This window comes from Corvus cornix, chromosome 3 (assembly GCF_000738735.6).
Source record: "Corvus cornix cornix isolate S_Up_H32 chromosome 3, ASM73873v5, whole genome shotgun sequence".
Lineage (NCBI taxonomy): Eukaryota > Metazoa > Chordata > Aves > Passeriformes > Corvidae > Corvus > Corvus cornix.
In genome coordinates, this window is record NC_047056.1 from 71,207,634 (window position 1) to 71,229,714 (window position 22,081).

The 22,081-nt window shown below is 42.6% G+C and overlaps 1 protein-coding gene across 2 annotated transcripts; it reads left to right on the plus strand.

Moving 5' to 3' along the window:
- The first annotated feature begins 943 nt into the window (after positions 1 to 943).
- Positions 944 to 20,415, plus strand: POPDC3 (popeye domain containing 3). 2 transcript variants are annotated; one of them, XM_010403435.4, is made up of 4 exons: positions 944 to 1,036; positions 10,457 to 11,194; positions 12,958 to 13,066; positions 13,905 to 20,415. In XM_010403435.4, the coding sequence occupies exons 2-4, from the start codon at positions 10,704 to 10,706 to the stop codon at positions 14,232 to 14,234; spliced, it is 930 nt and encodes a 309-aa protein (XP_010401737.1). In that variant the 5' UTR covers positions 944 to 1,036; positions 10,457 to 10,703; the 3' UTR covers positions 14,235 to 20,415. The 2 variants fall into 2 exon arrangements, with proteins under 2 accessions (XP_010401737.1, XP_039425311.1); XM_039569377.1 differs by lacking the exon at positions 944 to 1,036 and adding an exon at positions 1,501 to 1,661.
- The last annotated feature ends 1,666 nt before the right edge of the window (positions 20,416 to 22,081 follow it).

Consider the following 22,081-nt stretch of genomic DNA (forward strand, 5'->3'; position numbering starts at 1 on the left):
GGCAAATTTATGCCTGATGCAACTGGGGATAGATCTGAATAAGTGCTTTCAACTCCACCCACGTATAAAGAACAAAAAGGGAAAAAAACATGAATCAGTACTGCCTCAGTTTTGCCCATATAGAAGTCTCTCAAATTATACGGCTAAAATTAAACTAGTTGTGAAATAGCATAAACTAGTTGTGAAAAAGCATGCCTGAAAGGTAAGTATTGGAGTTACACTGCAAACCCCTTTAAATGTTTCATTAACTACAAGAACCTTAATACATGCTCTAGTAGATATATAAAACTACTTTTTCCCCTAAAAAATAATAAATATTAAAATAAGTGCTGTAATCAGATAACAAAGATTTGAGCATATGTAACTCAGGATAGCTTAAAGTGCTCTGGCTCATCATTTTCTCAAGTTTTAAGAGAATCAATTATTCCAAAAAATTATGCATCTTCTTCCCTCGCAAACATAGAGCTAAAAAGTCTTTGAAAATAAAGAACCCCCTCGGGAAAGCAAGTTCACAGAAGTGTTGATCTCTTTACCTAGAGCAGGACAGGTTGCTTTGTCCTTTAACTTCCGGAGAAGTTTCTGTCAGTGCCCTGCCCTTCATCACCCTGCTGCACGACGAGCGTGCCAGCCTGCCGTGGGACCTCAGAGCTGGCCACCCGCGCACACACAAGTTTCCCCACACTTACGGCTTAAAACGTATTATTGCTTATGCTCCAGTTACCGACAAATAGCTTCTGTAGTAACAGGAGTTGCACATTTAAAATACTGTGATTTGTTCTATCTTAACAACTTGTAAATCTGCCTCCTCCGCCGCCGTCAGTAATCTCTCTCTCCCCGCGACACAAAGTGGTGACCAGAACAAGTGCGTGGCTAGTACACTGAAAGGGTCATGCACTGACCCCTCTGTGCCCTTGGGGAGGCGTTTGCTTCTTCTGAAACGAAGTAGCTGAAAACCGGGCATGAATGGCATGCCAGCCGTGTGATGAAGGCGACCCTGAAGGCGTGCATCTCTCTTCTGAAGAAACACCTTGCTGGGGTGAGTAAGTGAAAGAGAGGAGAATTTCATTTATTCCAAACCAGCAGCCGCAGACAGTTTAACCCCAGACAGCCGCGCCAGGAGCGGCAGGTTTTGCGTGCCCGTCCAGCCCGGCACCCGGGCTGCGCCCGCAGCGGGCTTTAGGGTGCCCAAGTTTAGGGCTCTGCCGTCCCCGAGGGCTCCCCGCCGCCGGCGGCACCGCCTCCCCCGTCCCTCCCCGACGCCTTCGGCGCCCACCGGCGGTGCGGGAGCCCCGGGGGAGCGGGGCCGGGCCGGGGGAGCGCAGCCGCCGCCGCGGGAGGGGCTCTGCGGGACGGGGGGCAGCCCCCGCCGCCTCGGCTGCCCCGGCCCGGCCCCGCTCCCCCGAGTCTGCCCCGGCCCGGCCCGGCCCGGCCCCGCTCCCCCGAGGCTGCCCCGCGCCCGCAGCCCGGGGCCGGCGGAGGCGCCTGCGCGCTGCGGCCGCTCGGTGCCGGCCCCGCTGGCGCCGCCCGCAGCTCCCGCGGCTCCTCTGCCTATTTTAGTCACAGCCGCGGCTCCGTGCCCGCCGCGGGACGCGGGGCCGGCAGCGACGAGCGGCAGCCCCGGGCTGTCCCGTCCGGACGGCCAGGAAACTTTCCCGGGGCAGGTAAGGGGCGCGGGCAGGGCGGGGGCCGAGCCGAACCGAGCCGGGGCGGGCAGAAGCCCGGGCGCTGCCTCCGCCCGCCCCCCGCCGGCGCTGTCCAGCCAGGCACCGCTCGGAGCGCTGCGCGCTCGGGCCGGGGCGAGCGCAGCCGGGGACGCCTCCAGCACCGCCGCGCTCCGGGACACCCGCACTGGGGCAGGGGCAGCGGCAGTCCGGGGAGGGCTGCCCGCCCTGAGGACTCGGCGGCGTCCTGAGCGGGGGTGACAGGTCACTGCCCCGGGAGGGAAGCCCTCCCTCCCTGCGTGCCCGGCGGGGGTAACCGGAGCTCGCGAGTCAGCCCTGCCTGGAAGTTGGAGAGCTCTGCTGTGTCCCCTTTAGAGAGGAGCGTGACACGCTGCCCAGCGCTTCCCCTCGCCAGGGCGCTGTTTGAAGTGGGACTCTTCGTTGCGTGTCTCGGGTTAGGATTTGTCCCTTAGGACAGCGGGGCTTCTGGTTCTGCCCGGGTGCAGCTGCTGCTGCTCACTGACAGAAGAGCTGGCTCGGGAATATCTCTACTGTCACAAAACCACCTCGGGATCCGGGGATTTCTTCCCCCGGCTGGCGGTTTGCTTCGTAGGCTGGCGTTATTTGATTCTTCTCTCTCTCCATCAATTAATGGTAAGAGCAGATGAACCCTGAAATTGCATTTGCAGTTGCTCCTTTCCGAAGGTAGAACGAGCGACACAAAGCACTGCTCTTCCCCAAACTATAATCTTTTTTGCCAAACACCTTCTTCCAAACTGTAATATTTTACCACATTTTCTTCATCTGTTCTGGAAAACTCTGTGTGCATTTAGACTGTCAATCACTTTATGGGCAAACATTTTATATAGCAGATATCCTGTAATATTGAATCACAGACCACCTGATCGTGTTACAGAGATGTCCCTGATGAAACCTGGGTTCCAGAACTAGGGCTTCTTGCTACTTTGTTGCTTAATGGGAATGTGATTGTATATGTACAAGTTAAAATGTCTTCACTGACCGCAGCAAAACAAGAAATGGTTTCCACTTCTGCAGAACTGGTCCTGTTCAGGCTTTCCACAAAGTTCTGTGTGGTGCCAAATAATAAAGTAGCTTAAAATGTCAAGTTTTAAAGAAATGCCTTGCCTGCAAAATAGTAAGTACACTGCAAGTCCTCTAATGAGGAGCTTAGATACTGAAACAGAAGAAAGTGGTAACTGTGGTCAGTGGTGGTCCCTGACACAAACTTTGCCTTCACAGATAACTGTGAAGGCAAAGTTTGTGTCAGGTAAAGCTTTTATGATGAAAGTTGAGAGCAGACAGTTTATTAAGGATTCAAGAAAAGGGTTGTTAGCTGAAGCTACATGTGATCTTCTTACTAAGTGTGTGGGTTCTTCAGAGAGGAGAAGTTATTTTATCATTTTAGTGTGTTCCCCTACTTTGCGAAGAAGAGCTCTGATCAGTGTCTCCAGATAATGATAGGCGATCTGCGTTTATGTGTTTGGACACATGGCTCATGGTGCAATTCTGTAAGCCAGTTGTACATGCAGGTATGGTGTTGTGAACCAAGCCTCTTTTTTTGGGAAATTAAGTTCGTGTCAGGTCATTGGTTTCATGGTAGTGCATTCCCATTGAAAGGCTTTACTGCACCATACAAACTCACTTAAGCAGAATTCTGCAGAGTTCAGCTGTAGTTTATTAAACCACTTTTTAAGCACTTGTGAAATGTGCATTGTGGCTGCTTTCTCCACTATTAATTTAAAAGTTGAACTGGAAAGAAGCTTGAAATTGTACTTCCTTTCAAGTTTTATTCTCAAACCCAATAAAACATACACCCTAAATTGTTTTTTGGCTAATGTTGTTCTATATATGAGAGCCTTGCTCAAATTCATCCAAGAGCTGGCAATCTATTGTTAGTTTAAAAAATGTCTGACTGCCATTCCATATTCATGTTTCTTAGGAGCAAAATACCTTAAAAAAAGGAGAAAGGGGATTATACTTCTCAGTTTGGCAGGAATACCACGTGTACTTATGGTTCATTAATTCCGATTCAAATTGAAAGAAATCTGTAAGTTTTATTTCTTTTCAGACACTGTCTAGATGATAAAATAGACAGCGTCTTCAACATTGGCTTTGCAACCACAGAGGGTTGCATTGTGTATTTTACAATGATAAATGGGAATTGTTGAAGTACTGTAAATTGTGTATAGTTAGCTGGTCTTTAAAGACTAAATAACACCAGCTTCACTGTATGCAGTGCTCCTAATGAACCTTGTACTGTTCTTTCTGTATTACTGTGGGGTTTCTTTTTCTCTCAAGGCCTCCCCCATCCAGCTTTTTTCCACTTGTTAAAAAGATTAGTGGGAATTTAAGCAAATTGTAGGCAGAATCAGGCTTTCCCAGCTGCACCCAAACAAGCTCAATGAGGGGAAAGTCCCATGAAACGTATCCCGTTCAAGAGCTGTGCTTTGGAGACAGCAGCTCTGCATCTGCTGCACCAGGAAGATGGGAGACAGGCCCAGCTTGGCAAGGAGGACAACCAGTCACTGGTCTCGTGCCATTTGGTGGGTCATGTGGACCATTGACCTCAGTGTAGAGGTGGCATTGGGCTGTCTACAAGACTGGGCAGCAGCTGACTGAAGGGGCTGCTTGGTTGAACAACCTTAAGCATGGCAGCCTAAATTCTGCCTGACCAGAGCAGGGCTTTGGCCCTGGACAGTCCTGCTTGGCTGGTTCTTGTTTCTCAGAGCTGCCCTGAAGGCAGTGAAGCACCACTGATGGCTGGACATGCCCCAGCTGCCTGTTTTGCAGCTCCGAGCATTACCAGAAGGATTGCTGTCTGGGAAGGTATCACATCAAATGGATGATCTCAGTGTCGTGGGTCCAGTTTGGGAATTAAAGACCAGGGGTACTGGAAGGACTAGGCAGAGACTTCTGAGACACTTTACTTTCTGTGTGACAGCCTCTGCTCAGAGCACTGATCCAGTGGGTGAGACAGTGATGAGACATGAATGGACACGAGATGCCTGCCTCAACCCGAGGGAGTGCTAATCTATCTTCTCTCCTCCCATGACCGTGCTCCCAGTGATTCATTTTGACTCGTGTGGGTGGGTCACTTGCTGCCCTTCTCATTGAAGCTGTGATGTTGTGCAGAAGGGACACAGAACTGCACTGCAGTCCCTCTTCATTCTGCGATGATGCTCACCCAGGGACTGGGATCCTGAGGCTTGGTTGCTCGGGTTGCAGACAGGCTCCATGGCAAAGCATTCACATCCCTTTCTTTGAAAACCATTCTCAGGAAGGGATGCTGGCTCCACACAGATGAAGCTTTCATCTATAATGTCTATTGGAGGAGTAATTTCAGAGATGTACCTGTCTTCAGTGTTTTCTGTTGCCTAAAGTAGCTCTTAGTTGGTATCTGAGATAGGCTTCTGGATTTCTCTGGGAAGACCAGCTCCAAAACTTTCTAGGTATATACAACTTCTTTATATCAAGTGACTTAAACAAAAGTCCGGGAGACATTGTTGAGATCATCTAATGTGATTTCATGTAGCATAAAAAATAGTATCATAGTAAATAATTTTAAAATTTATTTATACAAATATATAAATATATAAATCTGGCTATACATATATAAATATATTTTTATATGTATATCCAGATTTATTTTAGGGTCCAGACAGCATCTTAACTTCTTTAATTCCCAGCAAAGGAAATCTTTAAAGCCATCCTACTAATTAATTACCTTTGCTATGTATCCTTGTGTGTCTTTGAAATCTGAATAGATGTAGTTTTATAGTGACTGATTATCTTGACAGCGTTGCCTTTTAGATTGGGTAGTTCTTTTCTTCCTCATCTTCCTTCCACCTTTGTTCAGGCTGCATTTTGTTGGGGAAACCTTGTGTTTTCCAGTATTATAATTACAGCTTTCTCTAGGATATAGTCTCAAGAAGTTTAAGGTACTATAGCTTGTGTTGTTAGTTACTGTCCTAGTGGCTGCATGCATTTTCAGCCAGAAGTGGGTCCAGGGACAGTATGTCACTGAAAACAGCTTGTTTACCTGCCCATAGCTGCCTATAGGCATGCAGCCACAGCTCTCTGTAGGTGCACAGCTCTCCTCTGTGCTGAGTTAGACACTGCATTCAATAAGGAGTTTGGTTCTATTGGTCCCTGTGGGAATCTCGCCCCACTGTGGAAGGAAAGTAGCTTGGGGAAAGGATTGGGAGCGGTAGGTGTCAGGAGGGGCCACAGAGGGGATTCCAGAGATGTAGGGACAATGGAAGGAAGGGGTATCTTAATTGATGTATGCATCTACATTGCATGTGAAACTACTTGATGAAATTAAGGAGCAGTTGCTTTCTGTAATCTAAATGATTGCTAGACCAGATGTAATTTGTGAGCCTAGAGGGGGTGCTTGGAACTCACCCCTCCGGAATGAGGGGGGGAGGGTGTCAAGGCCAGGAGGACCCCCCCTGGCTGGAGGGACTGCCTTGCTCCTGGTGGAGTTGCTGGACTGTTGACCCAGGCTATGACCCCTAGATCATGTGTAAACATACACAGTGTAGTGGCTAAAACCAGTGAGACAAATCCTGCTAAATCCAGCATAATCTCATTTTGTGCGAAAAAGTGTATATGCTGTAAAGGAAAACCTTTCCTTTTGCTTCCAAACCTGTAGCAAACAATTCACCCAGGCTGGTTACACGATTAGCACATGCAGCTCTATAGCCTGTCAACATGTACAGTGTGAAAGTGCTGAGGGCTTTCTTTCGGAGTACTTGGGATAAGGCAACTAAAGAATGGACTATTCAAACTCTGAATAGCTTTACTTTTGACTTAATTAAAAAGACCAAAGAAAGAACTGCTGGTGGCCTCAGGGCTCTTAGGGTTTCTTTTTTGCAGGAATTATTGTGATCCAGACGCAGTAACTAACACTCAGAGCTTCTCAGAGTTGAATTTGAGTCATCAGTGACAAAAATGGGGTGAAGTACACAGTTCTCAAGCAAATTAAAAATGTACATAATGGGTAATTCTTTATGTGAATACTGCAATGTGTGGGGGAAACACCCATTTGAGGAGGGGAAGGTTGTAATGTGCATTTATACAACACAAATTCATTCTGTTTTGACTGCTTTAGTGTACTGCTTATATGAAATTTTATGTTGCCAGCAGATATTTATTTGGTAGAGTGTAAGTGAAATACTCCATTTTCTGCTTTGAAACTCCAGCAAACTCAGTGATTTTAACACTTTCTGATAACAGCTTAGTCCTTTCAGCACTGTTGTATATTTTAAAGAAGTCCATGCCGCTGTATATTGCTCACAGCTCTAGCCTGGGCTGATTTTTCGCATCCCTTCGTCTGCTCCTGCTGGAGAAGGTGGGATGTGTGGTGGGGCAAGACACTCTGAAGCATGTCAGTAATTCAGGCTGTGCTGGCAGGGCACATCTCCTTCCTGAGCTGGGAGGACTCATCTTGCATGAAACTCGGCTTTTGGCAGCCTACAGATGTCAATGTGTGCCATTCTGATTATGGCAGTCCCATGGCAGGGAGCGTGCTGTGCATGGTGCTCCTTCTCCATAGGCAGGGATGGAGTAGAAAGTACTCAACGTTTGCTTGGGAAGACGCAGTTCTTCAGCTTTATAAGCCAAGACACCTGCTTTAAATGCCGTTTCCTGCTTGCTGGATCATCACCGTCAGATGAACCTGTAGCAATAACTGTTCGCCGCAGCCAGCGCAATCGAAGCAGGTCATCAAACAAAGCAGAAGACCAAAGCACCTCAGTGAGAGGATGGTGTCCCCTCCAGGTGCTTACAAATGGTAATGTTGTGCTACTGTGAAGGATGACTCAGTTGGTATCGAAGCTGCTTGGTTTTTTGGTTTGGGGGATTTTTCTCTCCCCCAACCTCACTTGCAGTAGATGAATGGCTTAATTAGAATGACTGTTCTGAAACCCTCAAGAGTTTAAATTTTGGACTTGTAGGAACTATACAGAAAAATGTGAAAGGCCTTATCTAGCACTAAATACCCTTCAAAATTGGAAATTTTACTATTCTTAGGCCCATACCGATTATTGTCTCTGCTCTGTTTACAATTACCAACAATTTTTAGCTCCCAAATATTAGCATAATTTTTTGACTGAGAAGAGCTGCATCTTCTCTTTCTGCCTGCAGTTCACTGGCAGCAAGCATGCCTACTCTTCACCACAGCCCTGAGAAATCAGGCCCATTTAGGAGTAGGTTTTGTCAGTATTTCCAGACAGTTTGGCTTTGCCTGCACACCTTGTGTAGCTCAGGAGAGTGTTGTGTTGGTAAGGCTGTGCTTTGGGCTAGCACTGACCTCCCTCCTTTGCCTTTCCTCTTGCCCAGAAGGAGAAAGGTCCTCTCCAGTCTGGGGGATGCCGCAGCACAGTAGAAGTTCTCATTGTGTAGAAATAGAGGAATAAATGGGAATTTTCCACACAGTGGTTTTGGAAGACAGGTCCCATTCTGAAAATGAACACTTAAAAATGCAGGACAGTTTCCTCAGGGCTTTGGTTTTGTGTATGATGACCGTATATCTGTGTCCTAGTGACACACTGTTCTTTCCATATTATCTTGGCCCATCTTGTCATGAATAGATGCTTTACAGAAACACTGTGAGCTATAGTGTGGGCAGACTGAGAATGCAATAAGTGAATTAAAAATTGAACATACATTTTGTGAAATTACTATAATGTCATGTGAAATTATTGCAATGTGTGACCTTACATGATGACAAGATGTTGGTCATGTAAAGTTAATTACTGATCCACTATGGTTTTGTTTGTGGCATGCATACAGTTTCCAGTGTAACTCCTCAGTCATGGTTCCCTTCAAAACACAGATTTTTATTATTTTCTTTTAGAAATTAGGGTCCTCAGTAAAACTGCTTAGAGCAAAATGTTGGCAGGAGAGTACAAGTATTAAAAATAATCCAAAATCACTGTTATCAGTGATTCTGTTTTAAACAAACAATCAGTCAAACAAAATACTTCTGCTACTGATTTTTGACCGTGTATTGGAAATGCTGAGTGGATTCAGAATACAAGGTCTGGGAACTGTATGTTCCAGTTTTATTTTCTTTTGATTCAGAAATCTTACCCCTTGATCACAGAAGCACCACCTAAATTTCCTCATGATCTTACCACACCTAAGTAACTTCCTCATAGCTGATGCAGTTTCCCAGTCTCCAAGGGATAAATCCTACATCTGCAGGAAATCCTGTACCAGAGGAGAGTATTTGGATAAAGAAACAAACTGAAAAGGTTATAGTTGCAAACTACCTTATTCTTGTAATGCTGGTTTTTACACTGTAGGAGGATATTGAACATTGTAATTTGGAGAGGTTCTGTGCTCTTTAGCTGTGGTATTTTTATGGGCCAGTGACTTCTCCTATCACCACTCCCAGAGAGGGAGAGTGTCCTCCTAACTTGTTCTTCTGAGCTCTGCTGCTCAGTTGTTTAGGATTTTATGTCTTTATTTAGCACTAGTGTTATTCAATCACAGAATTAATGTTGGGGTTTGAATAAACTTTAAAGAAGTAATGCTGTGATGGCTAGGAAATATTATATAAATTTTCTTTATTAATTTCTTAGACCTGTCATTGTAAAAGAAGCACAACTGAAAGCCCTGATGAATGATGCTGGATCTTTCACTGCAACAGCAGTGCTTTTAAAGTATTGACTTCTGTGGCTCTTGTGAGGGGGAAAAAAAACAAACTACTATGATATTCTAGAGAATCTGATAATTTTGATAGCAAGATAGTTCTTAGTTTCCTTGCTGTTCTACCAGGAAAAGAACCAGACAGTAAGGCTTTGGAGGTTTCAGTCTGGATTACACCACTAATATATTCTGATTTTGCAGTTCTTACCGTGTGTAATCTCACATTGAAGTATGTATTTTTATTTTAAAAGACAGGTATGGAAAGCTGGTCTTGATTTTTTTAAAAAATTTATTTTGGGGTTGCTTTATGCATGCTGTCTCTGTGTTCTCCTTTTAAAACTCTTAGAAATACATCACCATATGAAAACAAATAGCATGTTTCATATTTGAGAGTGTTGAACAATAAAATTATGAGGTCCATGGTGTGAAATTTTATGATATAGAACTTTGAATGTTATAAAATTGCTTCGTAAATGTCCCTTGAGTAGTATTTTGCAGGACTACTTATTTCATGTTCTAATAGCATAATCTGTATCAAGATGCCTTTAAGCTTTGTAGTCTTCCTTATATATGACAGGTTTTTGCCTGTTATCCTTGGAGTAGAAAGGACCATCCCCTGGGACACTTGGGTTTCCCTTGTGGTGTTTGGGGATGGAGTTTGTTGTCTCCGGGAACAGAGAGCATCTTTGCTCAACCCATTAATGAGAATGATTTGACCAAAATCCAGAGTGAAATGGAGGAGGCGAACAAGGAGGAAGAGTTCACTGTCTCTTCTTCTTAAAGAGCTGGGTAGGAGATTAAAAAAGGCTCTCAGGGAGCAGGGTCTGGACCAACAAATCCAACTACCTTCTCAGCAGTGGGGCTGTGCAAAGGCTTGTCACAGGATGTTGCGAATGCAGCATACATGGATTCAGTGACAGTTCAGTGGTTGCTACAGGGACCACAGATATGGAATACATGATCTTCATTTGAATGAATATTGAAGTTTGATCCTGGAATCACAGAGGTGCAAGGGTAATTGGAAGATTGTAATGCAGTCTGTGGTTTTAGGCAATAAAACTTTGATAAAATTTAATTGATAATTTTATAAGTATTTCATCTTTTGTTCACTTGTCCAGATCAGAAGAAGCTACAGATGACATGACCAAAGTCAAAATAATGCATGAACTGATGAGAAACAGCACTGAGAATGTTAGCTGGCTAGTTTCTGGAAATCCTAAGTGTGACTTCACTACCAAAAGAGACCATGAAGTTATGTGATCATTGAGCAGAGTTTGCAAGAATGGAAAACAAAAGGACCTCACTAGCTGCATCTCATAAATAAAAATTTCCAAGATTCAGCTGAATCAAAAAATTATTCCAGCCATGGGAGAAAATGCAAGTTTTTGGGAAAGTTTGATATATGCACATCCTACGTGTACCACCTGGAAGCAAGAGGCAGAGGGATCTATCTACCACCTAGCCAGTATTCTCTTTGTTGTGGGCTTCATGGGTGGAAGTGGATTCTTTGGGCTCCTCTACGTCTTCAGCTTGCTTGGACTGGGCTTTCTCTGCTCTTCTGTTTGGGCTTGGCTGGATGTCTGTGCTGCTGATATATTCTCCTGGAATTTTGCGCTGTTCACTATATGCTTCGTCCAGTTCATTTACGTTACCTACCAAGTTCGGAGTGTTGCCTTTGACAGAGAATTCCAGGAACTCTACAGTGCTCTCTTCCAGCCTCTGGGAATTTCCTTGACTGTGTACAGGAAGATCGTCTTGTGCTGCGATGCAGAAGTGATTACCCTGGAGAAGGAACATTGTTATGCCATGCAGGGCAAAACACCTATTGACAAACTGTCCTTGCTTGTGTCAGGCAGGTTTGTATTGCCTTGTTCAGGTTTACTGCAAATATTTTTATTTTCCCCTCCCTATTGAAAATGAAAGAGGAAAAAACCAAAAGCCTGATTTGTGTATCGTTTGTTTATTTGCCAGTGCAATAGATTAACTATTAATGCAAGTAATATAAATATTAATAGGTTAAATACACTTGTCTAAGATAGCATTAGCACGAAAACACTAAGCACAGAATCTGTAATAACATGAAGAAAAGAATTTGAAGTCATTCTTTTCCAGGCTGCTGTATCATAGCATTTAACAGGTTAGGCAGATAAAGGGAATAAATTTTCAGTCTTTCGGCTGTTTTTCAGTCTTCAGGTCATGGCTTGCTATCTATCTACTGCCTAGCTGATGAGCACAGCATCTGTCCTATTTTTCTTTACTAGTATCATCTGAAATGGTACAAAAAGTTAGTTACAAAACTGAATATACTGAGATAAACTCTGTTTAATGGAGATCTTGACTTTGATACAGATTGCATTTGGTTGCTTTCAAGGCAGTGGGAGAAGAGTATTGGTAAGGAAGAGCAAAAGACTTGAAAGTGCCCTTTCATTACAAGGGGAGATAGTTGAGCCTTATCAAGCCTTGCAGAACTGGGTCCACATTTACTGTATACTGTGGCCCTGTATTAGACCCTGAGGCAGTAAATCCACCTGCTTGTGCTCCCTGCTTCCAGGAGAGCCTTCTGGCAGCTTTGCTGCTGCTTTCCTGGAGGGAAATACTAGCTTCTGTACTGTATGCAAAGCAGAGTGTGGTACCAGACCGCCACGAGAGTAGGTGGGACACCAGAGGTGATGGACATGGACTGTCCTTGATGGGACACTTTGTGGGTGCTTTTTGATAGCCTGCTCCATGGATGGATGGATGGAACTTGTAGGCAGCTTGACACTCAGCTGATTTAGGACTGCTTGCAATGAACAATATGGATTGTAGGCAGTTTTCCTTTGTGACACCCTGGTTCAGAGCATTCTTGGGAGCTGTCTAGGAAGTACTTAATGGAGATTGCTTTTGGTCTTACCAAAGGAGAGGTGTCCATCCTTCTACATGCCCAGCCAGTTAGTGATCACCCAGAGCTCCTGCTGCCCTTCGTCCTGTGGTACAGGGCTGCTTGTGTGCCTTCAAACTCATATGTTATTTAAAAAGTAGAAAGGAAAGGAGACTTCTCTTTGGCATCTTCAGAAGGCCACAGCATTCACACAGAGTTCCCATACCTCCAGGCTGTTCATCTGCCTCCAGACATAGTCCTGTGGCCATGTAATTCCTGTTAAACATGGAGAGAGGCCTGCCTAGCACATGCCACGGGGCACTCCTGCTTCCCACTCCCAGTTTTTGTCACTTTGTTCCCTTTAAAATGCTTATTTGCCAAAACTGGAAGTAAATCCCATGGTTTTCAGGGGAAGCAGGTAAATGCTGTTATGGGCTTTGGTCTTTCACCTCTCCAGTGTATAATGGCCTTTTAATGGCAAAGCTTGTGCATCACTGCACAGACCTACCACAGAGAGAATAATGTGGTTTGAAAAAGGCCTGGAAAGATTTCCATTTCAGTTGCATGATTGTCTTGTATTCTCTTTCAACTGGCCTGAGCAAGCTGGGTTCAAAAATATAATTAGGATACTGTTGGCTGTTTTTTTGTGCTTTCAAAGCTATATTTGAATTTCTCAGATAGTAGAAATAGCACATTCTTCTTGTAGTCATTGCTGGTGTACTGATAGTGCTAACAAATTAACATGTCTTATCTTGGTAGGATCAGAGTGACAGTTGATGGGGAGTTTCTGCATTATATTTTTCCTCTTCAGTTTCTGGACTCTCCTGAATGGGATTCACTGAGGCCCACAGAAGAGGGAATTTTCCAGGTAAAAGTTAAGGGGTTTCTTTTCTTTTGTTTTCAGTACTACAGGAAACTGTTCAAGTACTGTTTGATTTCAAAATAAATTTATTCAGTTGTGGGTTTTGTTTGTGATACTGTACAAACCAGTGGCATCCCATTAGTTTGGGGAGGGAAGTCCTCTTTATCCGTTGGACTGGTTTTGCTGTTTGTATCTTGTTACAACAAACGGGGTTTTCTTAAAGCTAATCTGGGAGGTAGGCTCTGTTTGCATTCTTTGGCTGCACTGCTGTTCAGCCCTGAGAAGCCAGGTTTCCTCGGGGTGAGTAGAAGCTGGTGCTGAAGAGGTTTCCCAGTGGGAGATGAGCCAGGGGGAGACGTGCCTGTGACACAGCTTGGCACGGGTCACAGCATGAGACATGGTGTCAGCCAGGGCTGCCCCTGAGCTCTGTGAGCCCTCCCACTGCTGTCACTTGACCGACACGCTGGCTTCTGTCTGTGTTGGATCTGATGTCTGCTGTCACGAGGACAAATGGCATTTGTCGAGAGCTTTCTTTAGACCTGCCTTTCCAGCTGAGGCTGCCAGGATTGGAGCAGGGAGTGCAGGGCTGAGCCAGGGCATCCTGACCATGTGGGTGCAGGCATATTGTCATTGAGGCTGACTAGATGTGATCATTTAGTCCATATCCAGTCACCGTTCTCACTTGTCTTTTGCATACAGTAACCTCCCAGAGCTCTCTGACTCAATTAAAAGGCTCTAATTGCAGTAGACAGGTTCTGATGGGAGAGGGGGGTGCCTTCTGAGCAAGGGCAGCAGCAGCAACACCGCTGCCTTGTCACTGGCTCTTCAATTCTCTCTTGTGTAGGTAACGCTTACAGCAGAGACAGATTGTCGGTACGTGGCCTGGAGGAGAAAGAAGCTCTACCTGCTGTTCGCTAAACACCGCTTCATCTCCCGCCTGTTCTCAATTCTAATTGGGAGCGACATTGCTGAAAAACTGTATGCCCTGAATGACAGGGTGCACGTGGGGCAGGGCTTTAGGTATGACATTCGCTTACCCAACTTCTACCACGTTGCACTGCCAGAGACCCCTCCCGTGCAGCCCTCCCACCACTCCCACCACCTCCAGAGAGGGTCCCCCTGCCGCAAGCCCACGGGGGTTACAAACTGCAGCTCCTTCCTCACACCCTCCTAGGAAGGAAAGTTCTGCTGCAGCCATTCCTCAAAGCGATGAGGGGAGATGGAAGGTGGCAGAGCAGAAGAGCAGAGAAGCAAAAGCAGATGAAGCCAAATTTGACTGATAAGTGCCATTTATGTTAATTGGAGTAGGTTGAATTCTCTGTTTCAAGCCAACAGGTTGGCTTCTGCATTTTGACTGTCTGTGCAATATGTTTACTTTCTGTTGATTCTCCTGTTATCTTCATCTCTTTCCTTTTGGAAGAGAACAAATCATAACAGTCTGAGGTCTTATTGCAATTGTGGTGGCCTCTGTGGTGGTGTGTTGTTTTGTTAGTTTTTTTTTTTTTAAAAAGCAAACCCATGGTATTTGTAATTATATTTCCTCAAAAAATTTTGTCATAATGAAGTAAAGTCAGAATAGTCAATGAGAACAAGTAAGTTGTCTTCAAAATATAGCAACTTGGTTATCATGTTCATTTTTATGCCATGTGAACATTCTCTCAATTTACATGAATAATGTTGCAGAAAAAAGACTGAGGGCCGATTGCATTGGTTTCATTTCTTAAAGAAATGAAAGATTTTGAAATGCACAGCAAGATTGTTAAAAATCCAAACAAAACAACACAACAAATTCTGTCCCATTGAGTGATTGGTTTCTCTCTGACTGTCCTAGAGAGGTAGTATGTGAAAACAGACATAAATGTTGTTGCTGGCATTAGAAAAATAAAACAGCTGTAACTGCTGCAAATACAGCTTAGGGAAAAGGTTGTTCGGCATTTCTGATAGGATGTGATGCTGTAGCACCTGGGCTTCTGCAGTGTCAGTGCCATTTGTGACATGTACAATAAATAATGTTAATCAATCTACTGCCAAACCATTGGAGTTTGTTGTACAATGTTCTTTTTAGCTGTGTTTGTCAGGAAGAGACTAAAACAGCTGCAGCAATAAATACAATTTTTAACTGATACATTCTTGTTTAGCTTCTAGAGTCACTTTCCTGTGCCTATGAAATTCTTGATTTAAAAGATATTCTCTCCCTAATTCTGTGGTGTTTTAATGACATAAGGGAGCCTCAGATCACATTTAGCAGGAGAGAGCTGGTTTCAACCCTTGGGGTCACTGTGCCTTTGAAGAGAAGTGTCTGAATGTCTTTGCTAGCTCACCTTCCTGCTGCTCTGCCTGATGCCTGCCAGTAATCAAAAAATAAGAAGCATTACAATTTTATGAGAATGGATTGCTGCTTGATACGTCTGGAAGTAGATAATATTTTTAGTATTTTAAAATTGCTGGCCTGTTTGGTAGGATGGCCCTTGTGTGCTTCTCCATGTGTGGGTATACATATAAGTTTAGATGTTGTGAGTGGTTTCTGGAGGAGTTAAAATGATACGATGTTATGCTTGAGAGATAATCATGCAGTATGTATAAAAAAGCTATTAGAAGGGATGTGAAACACTACCTGTTTGAAGGACAATTAGTGTAGAGCAGATAAGATTGTACAAGTTTTGCTTTTAGCTTTCTTTCTCGGAGAGGGAAACCTGCCAAACATAAATACCTCAGCATGCAATATGATAAACCCCAAATCATTCTCATAACCCTTCCATGCAATGTGTTCTGTATGTACTGCTTAATGCATGAAGTCCCTGAGTCACAGAGCTACTTTGTCCTGGTCAAAAGAGAATTGGAAAAAATGCAAACTGTTCACTGATATCTTTTAAAGACCTGTACAGATGCTAACTAAGGCACAAAGTGCCAGAGGCTGGCAGCATGTATTAAGGATGTACATCTGTGTGTCCCCTCTTCCCATAACCTTTTCCTGGTTAAGGGACAGGACAGCAGACTACCTGACCCCTTGGTGTGGCTCAGCACAGGTGTTCCCATGTAACTTCAGTGCTGTGGTTGGTGCCATGTCCTGTTTGTCAGCAGTGTCTGAGGTGGGAAAAGTGCATCATCTCTTGTGGATGTCACTTGGGCTGTGCCTCATCATCCCTCTCTGTGTCAGCCAGCTGAGCTGCTCTAAAAACCTTGTGCTGTTTTTAATGACCCCTTTAAAAATAGCCCCCCACCTCATTCGGATAACAAGAATTTCTAAATTTGTCATGCTATGTGTGTTGGACCAACATGAAGTTTATACTTAACGTTTTATGTTTTAACAATCTGCAAACATAAAAATATTTTAAATGCATAAAAGAGATGTTATTTTAGACTTAGGTGTACTAATGTTCTCCTTGGTTTTCTTGAATACTTGGGTTTGGCCTATTGATTCAAGAAAGCTTGTCTTTACTAAATTCTGACTCTACTAAAGTCAATTCATTTGACTGCCTTCACCTTAAAATAAGACCAAGGCATCTTACCCAATTTCTATATCAAGCTTATATGTTCTATTTAAACTATAGCATACTGCTTAGGAAGATACTGGGGAATGATGGGTGCTTCATATCACACTTGGATAATTTTTTCTTTTTTGTGACTGTGGTATGCCTTGGCTTCTGTCACACATTTTCCAAACACAAGCCTCTGTGATGCTTTTCTCTGCTGGAATTGGTTACTGTCAGAAATCTCTACCAGGACACATCTGAGTCAATATCTGAACATACTCTTAGCTAATCTTGTTTAGCTGTTGCTACTGTGCTTTTTGGGCTTTGAGTCATTTTTTAAAAATCGTTTCTAGTTTTCCAGCATCTGTTTGAGACATGACTAGCAGAACATTTCAGCTGTAAAATTCAGCTGTGAAATATATATCTACAATAATATAAGTACACACAAAAGGACTGGAAGCATGACAGAAGTTCTCTCTACCTCTGGTTTTTTTTTTTATCTGGACAGTACTTCTAAAACTTACAGTGAAATATGGTCTGGCATGTGACTCACAAACCAGTATTTTGGGTGAGCTGTATAATCTACCTAAGTGAAGACCTACTCAGACTTATATCAGCGAAATTAGACAAGTTTTGTGAGATTACAAAACATTTTTCTTTTTTACCAGTTTCATAACCTTCTGTGGAGTTATGTCTACATTTGTAACGTTTGTATGCTACTATAGGTAAGAGTGGCAGAATCTGTGCACGTGATGATGTGGTCATTCATCAGTTATTTTCCTAAGTTTTTATAATTATATGGACATCATGTTGGAATTGCCCTCACAGCCTGCAGAAGGGTGCAAATTTGCTGCATAAGGTAAGAAACTGTATGGCCTAGGAGAGTCCAAAACAGAGGGGGAGGAGGAGAGAAAGACAGAACTAAGTTCATACAGATTTTATCCAAGAGAGGTTTATTTTAAATTGGACTTGTGGCAAATTAATTTGTTGGATGCATCAATATGTAGTTAGAGGTTCAAAAGCAAGTTTTGCCTACTTAGGAGCATGGGTCTGACCCTGCAATTCTTTCATTATGTAGGTTTTTTTTTAACCACTACTAGTGCAAGTACACGTACCAGGTTCCATCATGTAACTCCACTCGAAACTACAGAAACTATGGAATAACCAGAGAGGATGCATCCCAACATGCTGTTGTAGCTAATACACTATGCAAGGCAAATTTTAAGCACTTAAAGAAAAAGGTTGTTTTATTCAGTTACCTGTGATAGCAGAGGCTGAGCTTTGCAACTGAGGAAGGCCAGCCAGGGTCTATGTTTTCAAGAACTGTTTCCCTTGCAACAAAGCAAATTAGACATATAGAGATATGACCTCCCCTAGGATAAAACTGGGAAAGCTGAATACATGCTTGGATGATATTGCACCGATGTGCCATACCACAAAAAAGGCATATGCTCGTGGTAATTAAACAATATGTTGATACTACATTTTCAGGAAAGAAGTGCTCTACAGATTTTGCTTATTGTGAATGATAAATATAAGACATATTTGGTCTCAATGTACATGAAAATTTAAACCACAATATTGTGTTGCTCATATGAACAGATATTGCAAACCATGCGTTAAAACTGAAACAAATCTGCAGTTATTTATATAGAAGAAAACTATTTAAGTAGGAAAGGAAAAATTAATATTGATTTGTTGAATTCAGACATGACAAGATTAATATTTTTCTTTCTATTCCTGTAATAATTGAATGCATATTTTTCCTCCCTAGTGTGTTACTGTATAACAGATTTTTTTACTATACAACAAAATAAATACCATATAAAACCGATTTGTTAATCCCTCTTGAAAATACTGGATTTCTTTACATTAATATGCATTAAAATATAATAGGTTCAGGGCTCCCAAGGAAAAACACCTTTTCTTTCTGTTTATCTAATTCACATTAACTTTCCTTTCTTGTAGATTTTTTTATCCCTTCAGTTTCTACTTGCTGTAATTCTGCTGCTGTGGGAATCAAAAGATGTATTGAACTTGACATGTAAATCAAGCCACCTCATGGTGATGAATCAAACCATGTAGGTGGAGCTTCATCAGCAGGAGTGTGTAGGAGAAAGGCAGCACAAGCATGTCATCACTGAGCTCTAGATTTGGGGTCGTGTCCCAAACCATGGCTAGCAATGCCCTCCTAGAGAGTCACTTGGCAGAGGGTTCTGCCAGCAGAGGGTTTAGACCCACATCATCTTTCTGCAAGCTATAAATGTTGTTAAACCTTGCTCTGGAGTGGAAAAAAAAAAAGATGGGACATTCCCAAAAGCTTGTGAGAGCAGAAGGATTTTGTAGCAGTTATTCTTCTGCTGTGGATTCACAGGAAATATTTTTAAGTTGTCATTTGAACTGCAGCTCCTAATTTGAGGGATCAGTGGTATATTGGGACAGGACTATTTTGCTACCTGAGCAGGATTTTGAAGACAAATGATGATAAAAGATAGATGACCAAGAACTAAGATGTCATATAAATAAAAAACTGCAATAAAATAATGGTAGTAAAGAACTATTTCAGCAGTGAATCCCATAGTTTTTATTGTATCCACTAGTAACTCTCCACCTAAACTTGTGCAAATCTGGGGGTTATAATAATTTTCTGGGAGTAAGGGACATTAGGCCAAGAGAGACACTGAAGCCAAAAATCCCATCTAATGGATGAGTGCTCTAACGATGTAATTGCATAGAAGTGGGCAGCAGTGTCCCCTTCTGTAGAAACTGCACATCATAGGCAAGCATTAAAGCATCTCATCTGTGAAAGGAGGTGAGCTGGTCCCTGTCCCCAGGCAGCGATTCTGGTGGGATGATCCCAAGCAGCCTGCAGGAGTCATGGCTTGGTGAGGATGAAGCACACATACCTCTTTAATATTTCCCATGCGTGGGTTTTAGGAAGAGTGCAGGACAATCTAGATACCCAATGCTGGGCTTGCACTTCCATGTAGGACATGACTCAAGGGTGGGATACTGGCAGGTAAGATTTGGGATGAGTTTAAAACACATTAGGTAATGACCCTCTATCTTCCCATATGTGTTCTCTTACACCGGGTAAATGAAAAATAACTTAATCCATAACAAAAGTGAGGCAAGCCAGTTCACATCTGCTAGGATACCCAAGGATGGGTATCAGCAGTTCCTACAAAAAAAGCAGTTTGGATCTATGAAATGTTTGGAACAGCAGTTCCAAGCTGTTGTGCTGGAATTCCTTGCTGTGCTTTGTTCATCTAACTCTCTCACATTAAAATTTTTAAAGCTTTTATGGAACCCAGCTGTAGTAGCTATTCTGTTTTACTAAGAGATAAAATATTCTGAATACTTTTTTTGAATATGAAGCAAAACTGTCCTGTTTTCATTTACAGAAAAGCTGAGTCCTCTCAAATGATACTTTCAAGCAGATCTCCCCTAGTGAGGGGAATGAAGTGCTTCTCAAAAAGTCAGATATCCAGCACTATGCTCTGTTTATCACTAGGTCTTCATTTTATTGTTCAGTTACAGCTTTTCAAAAATATAATGTTCATGCTGGAAATATGTTCTTTAAAGAAATAATGAGTAAGTATTAGTAGAAAAAAAAAAGACAAGAAATACTGATACATAAAGCATTTTTACATGGATTTTGATTTTACCAACTATTAGTATCTTTTTGTTAACTATAGTGGTTGCCATTTTAGTTCTGAAAGTGCTTTTTACAGTGGTATATGTACTTAAGCTACATGCAAAAGCAATAATCACATATATATGTATGTTTATTGCAGTCTGTATCCCTGTTTTTTACTCTATATAATAGGGGTTTGTTTGTTGCTCTTTTCTTTACAGAACAAAGAAGCATAATAAACATTACTTAGAAGACTGGTCTTATTTATTAATTGAAAAGAGAAGAAAATGTGTTTTTTTTAAATTCTGTATTTGCTTTTAAAAATCAAGGTAGCAAGAAGCAGTTGTGGCATGCTCTAACTCAGCACACATGTTGACAGTCCTTTACAATATGCACAGTTTATTAAATTCGAAAAAGCTATCTCTTTCCAGTTCAAAGTTTTTCTGAGGTAATCTATTTACCTTTTCTTTCCCTTCATGGTGGACTATTATCACTATCAAATAATGTATGCTATCTTTGTCACTTGTTTAAATAATTTCTTAGACTTACCTTCAGCCTCCCCCTACTTCTTTTTTTGTCCTTGTTCCTCAAGTTTTTTAGTTAGGTTTTTTGATTTTTTTTTCAGTTCTGTCTGTCTGTCTGTAGCTGTTAAACTCTTGTTATTTATTGTGTTTTCATATCTTTGCATAAAATTCTAAATCTTTATCAATAATTTTTTTAATTCCTAGAAAATGGTTGATAATGATGCACATACGCAACATCCTCAAGGTTCAGTCCCAGCCTTTGCTTCTCAAAAATAGCCACTGGTAAATATTAAAATGCACAGCTAAAAAAGACTAACACTGCAGCAAAACATTAATTGTCACTGTAGCAACACCCAAAAGCATGCATGCATTTGTACTCTGACAGTATCTGCAATTCCTTTGGTTTATACGGACAGTCACACAGACTCACAGAAATCCATGGGGATCTCTGCAGAGAGAACATTGAGAGCTGCTGCTGAAATGCGTTTACCCCAGGATTAGCACAGACATCTGTCCATGAGCGTTTTGAACTTTATTTGTGCGTGGAAGTTGTCCAAAAAGGGGACAGAAAAATCACAGCCAGTTCACCCAGTGCTGCCAAATCTGCTGTAGTGGGGACCCCTAAAAATGGGCTGTCACCCAGTGAGGGGAGAGATGCAGCGCAAAAGCATGGCTCTATTACTTGTCTTCCAATTTTGTGTGAAGTAAGAGCTGCCTCACGTTAACCAAGAGCAATGTGTCGATAGCTATTTGAGTTCCAGGCAGGCAATGCAGTCAAACTCCATATCTGGTATTCCTCTATTTGTAGAAAGAAGCAAAGCCCCTGGGACAGGTTCCCATTATTCCCAAATGCCGTAAGAAAGCTGCCCTGGCAGGGCAGTGACAAGCGTGCCTTGGCTCTGCTTTAGGAAATCCAACACATTTTATATCAGCTCTCCTGTTTTTTTGGGGGAGTCATGTGATTTAGGTAGAGCTAGAACAAGCATAGCAGGCCCTTCCATCAAGTCCCAGAAAAATCACTTGCAAGCAGTTCATAGAAACTGTTCACTGAGCAATTTCAAATAATGAACATGCAAAATAAAGTGTCAGCAGGGAACTGCTCATGCATAATTTGGGAGCAGGGATAATTGTTCAGTGTGATTGAATAAATTGTTTACTGCACACAGTTTAGATAACTTTAATAGCAAACAATTTTACTCTGTCCTCATACCTCAGGATCACGTACCCTTTGGATAAACATCTACATCAACCATCTGTTAAACTCTGAATACCTTGACTGATTATTTTAGAAGAAAGTTGGCTCCTGGCTGTAAGCTGGCAACAATCAGTTACTATACTATTAGTCAGATACCTGGAAGCCCTGGGATGTAGTGTTTTATATCTTGGA

Excerpts from the sequence above, each read along its gene's own strand:
- POPDC3 (XM_010403435.4), top strand. The coding sequence starts at position 10,704 with ATGGGAGAAAATGCAAGTTTTTGGGAAAGTTTGATATATGCACATCCT. Across the intron at positions 11,195-12,957 it reads TCCTTGCTTGTGTCAGGCAG|GATCAGAGTGACAGTTGATG; the intron begins GTTTGTATTGCC and ends TTATCTTGGTAG. Across the intron at positions 13,067-13,904 it reads CAGAAGAGGGAATTTTCCAG|GTAACGCTTACAGCAGAGAC; the intron begins GTAAAAGTTAAG and ends TCTCTTGTGTAG.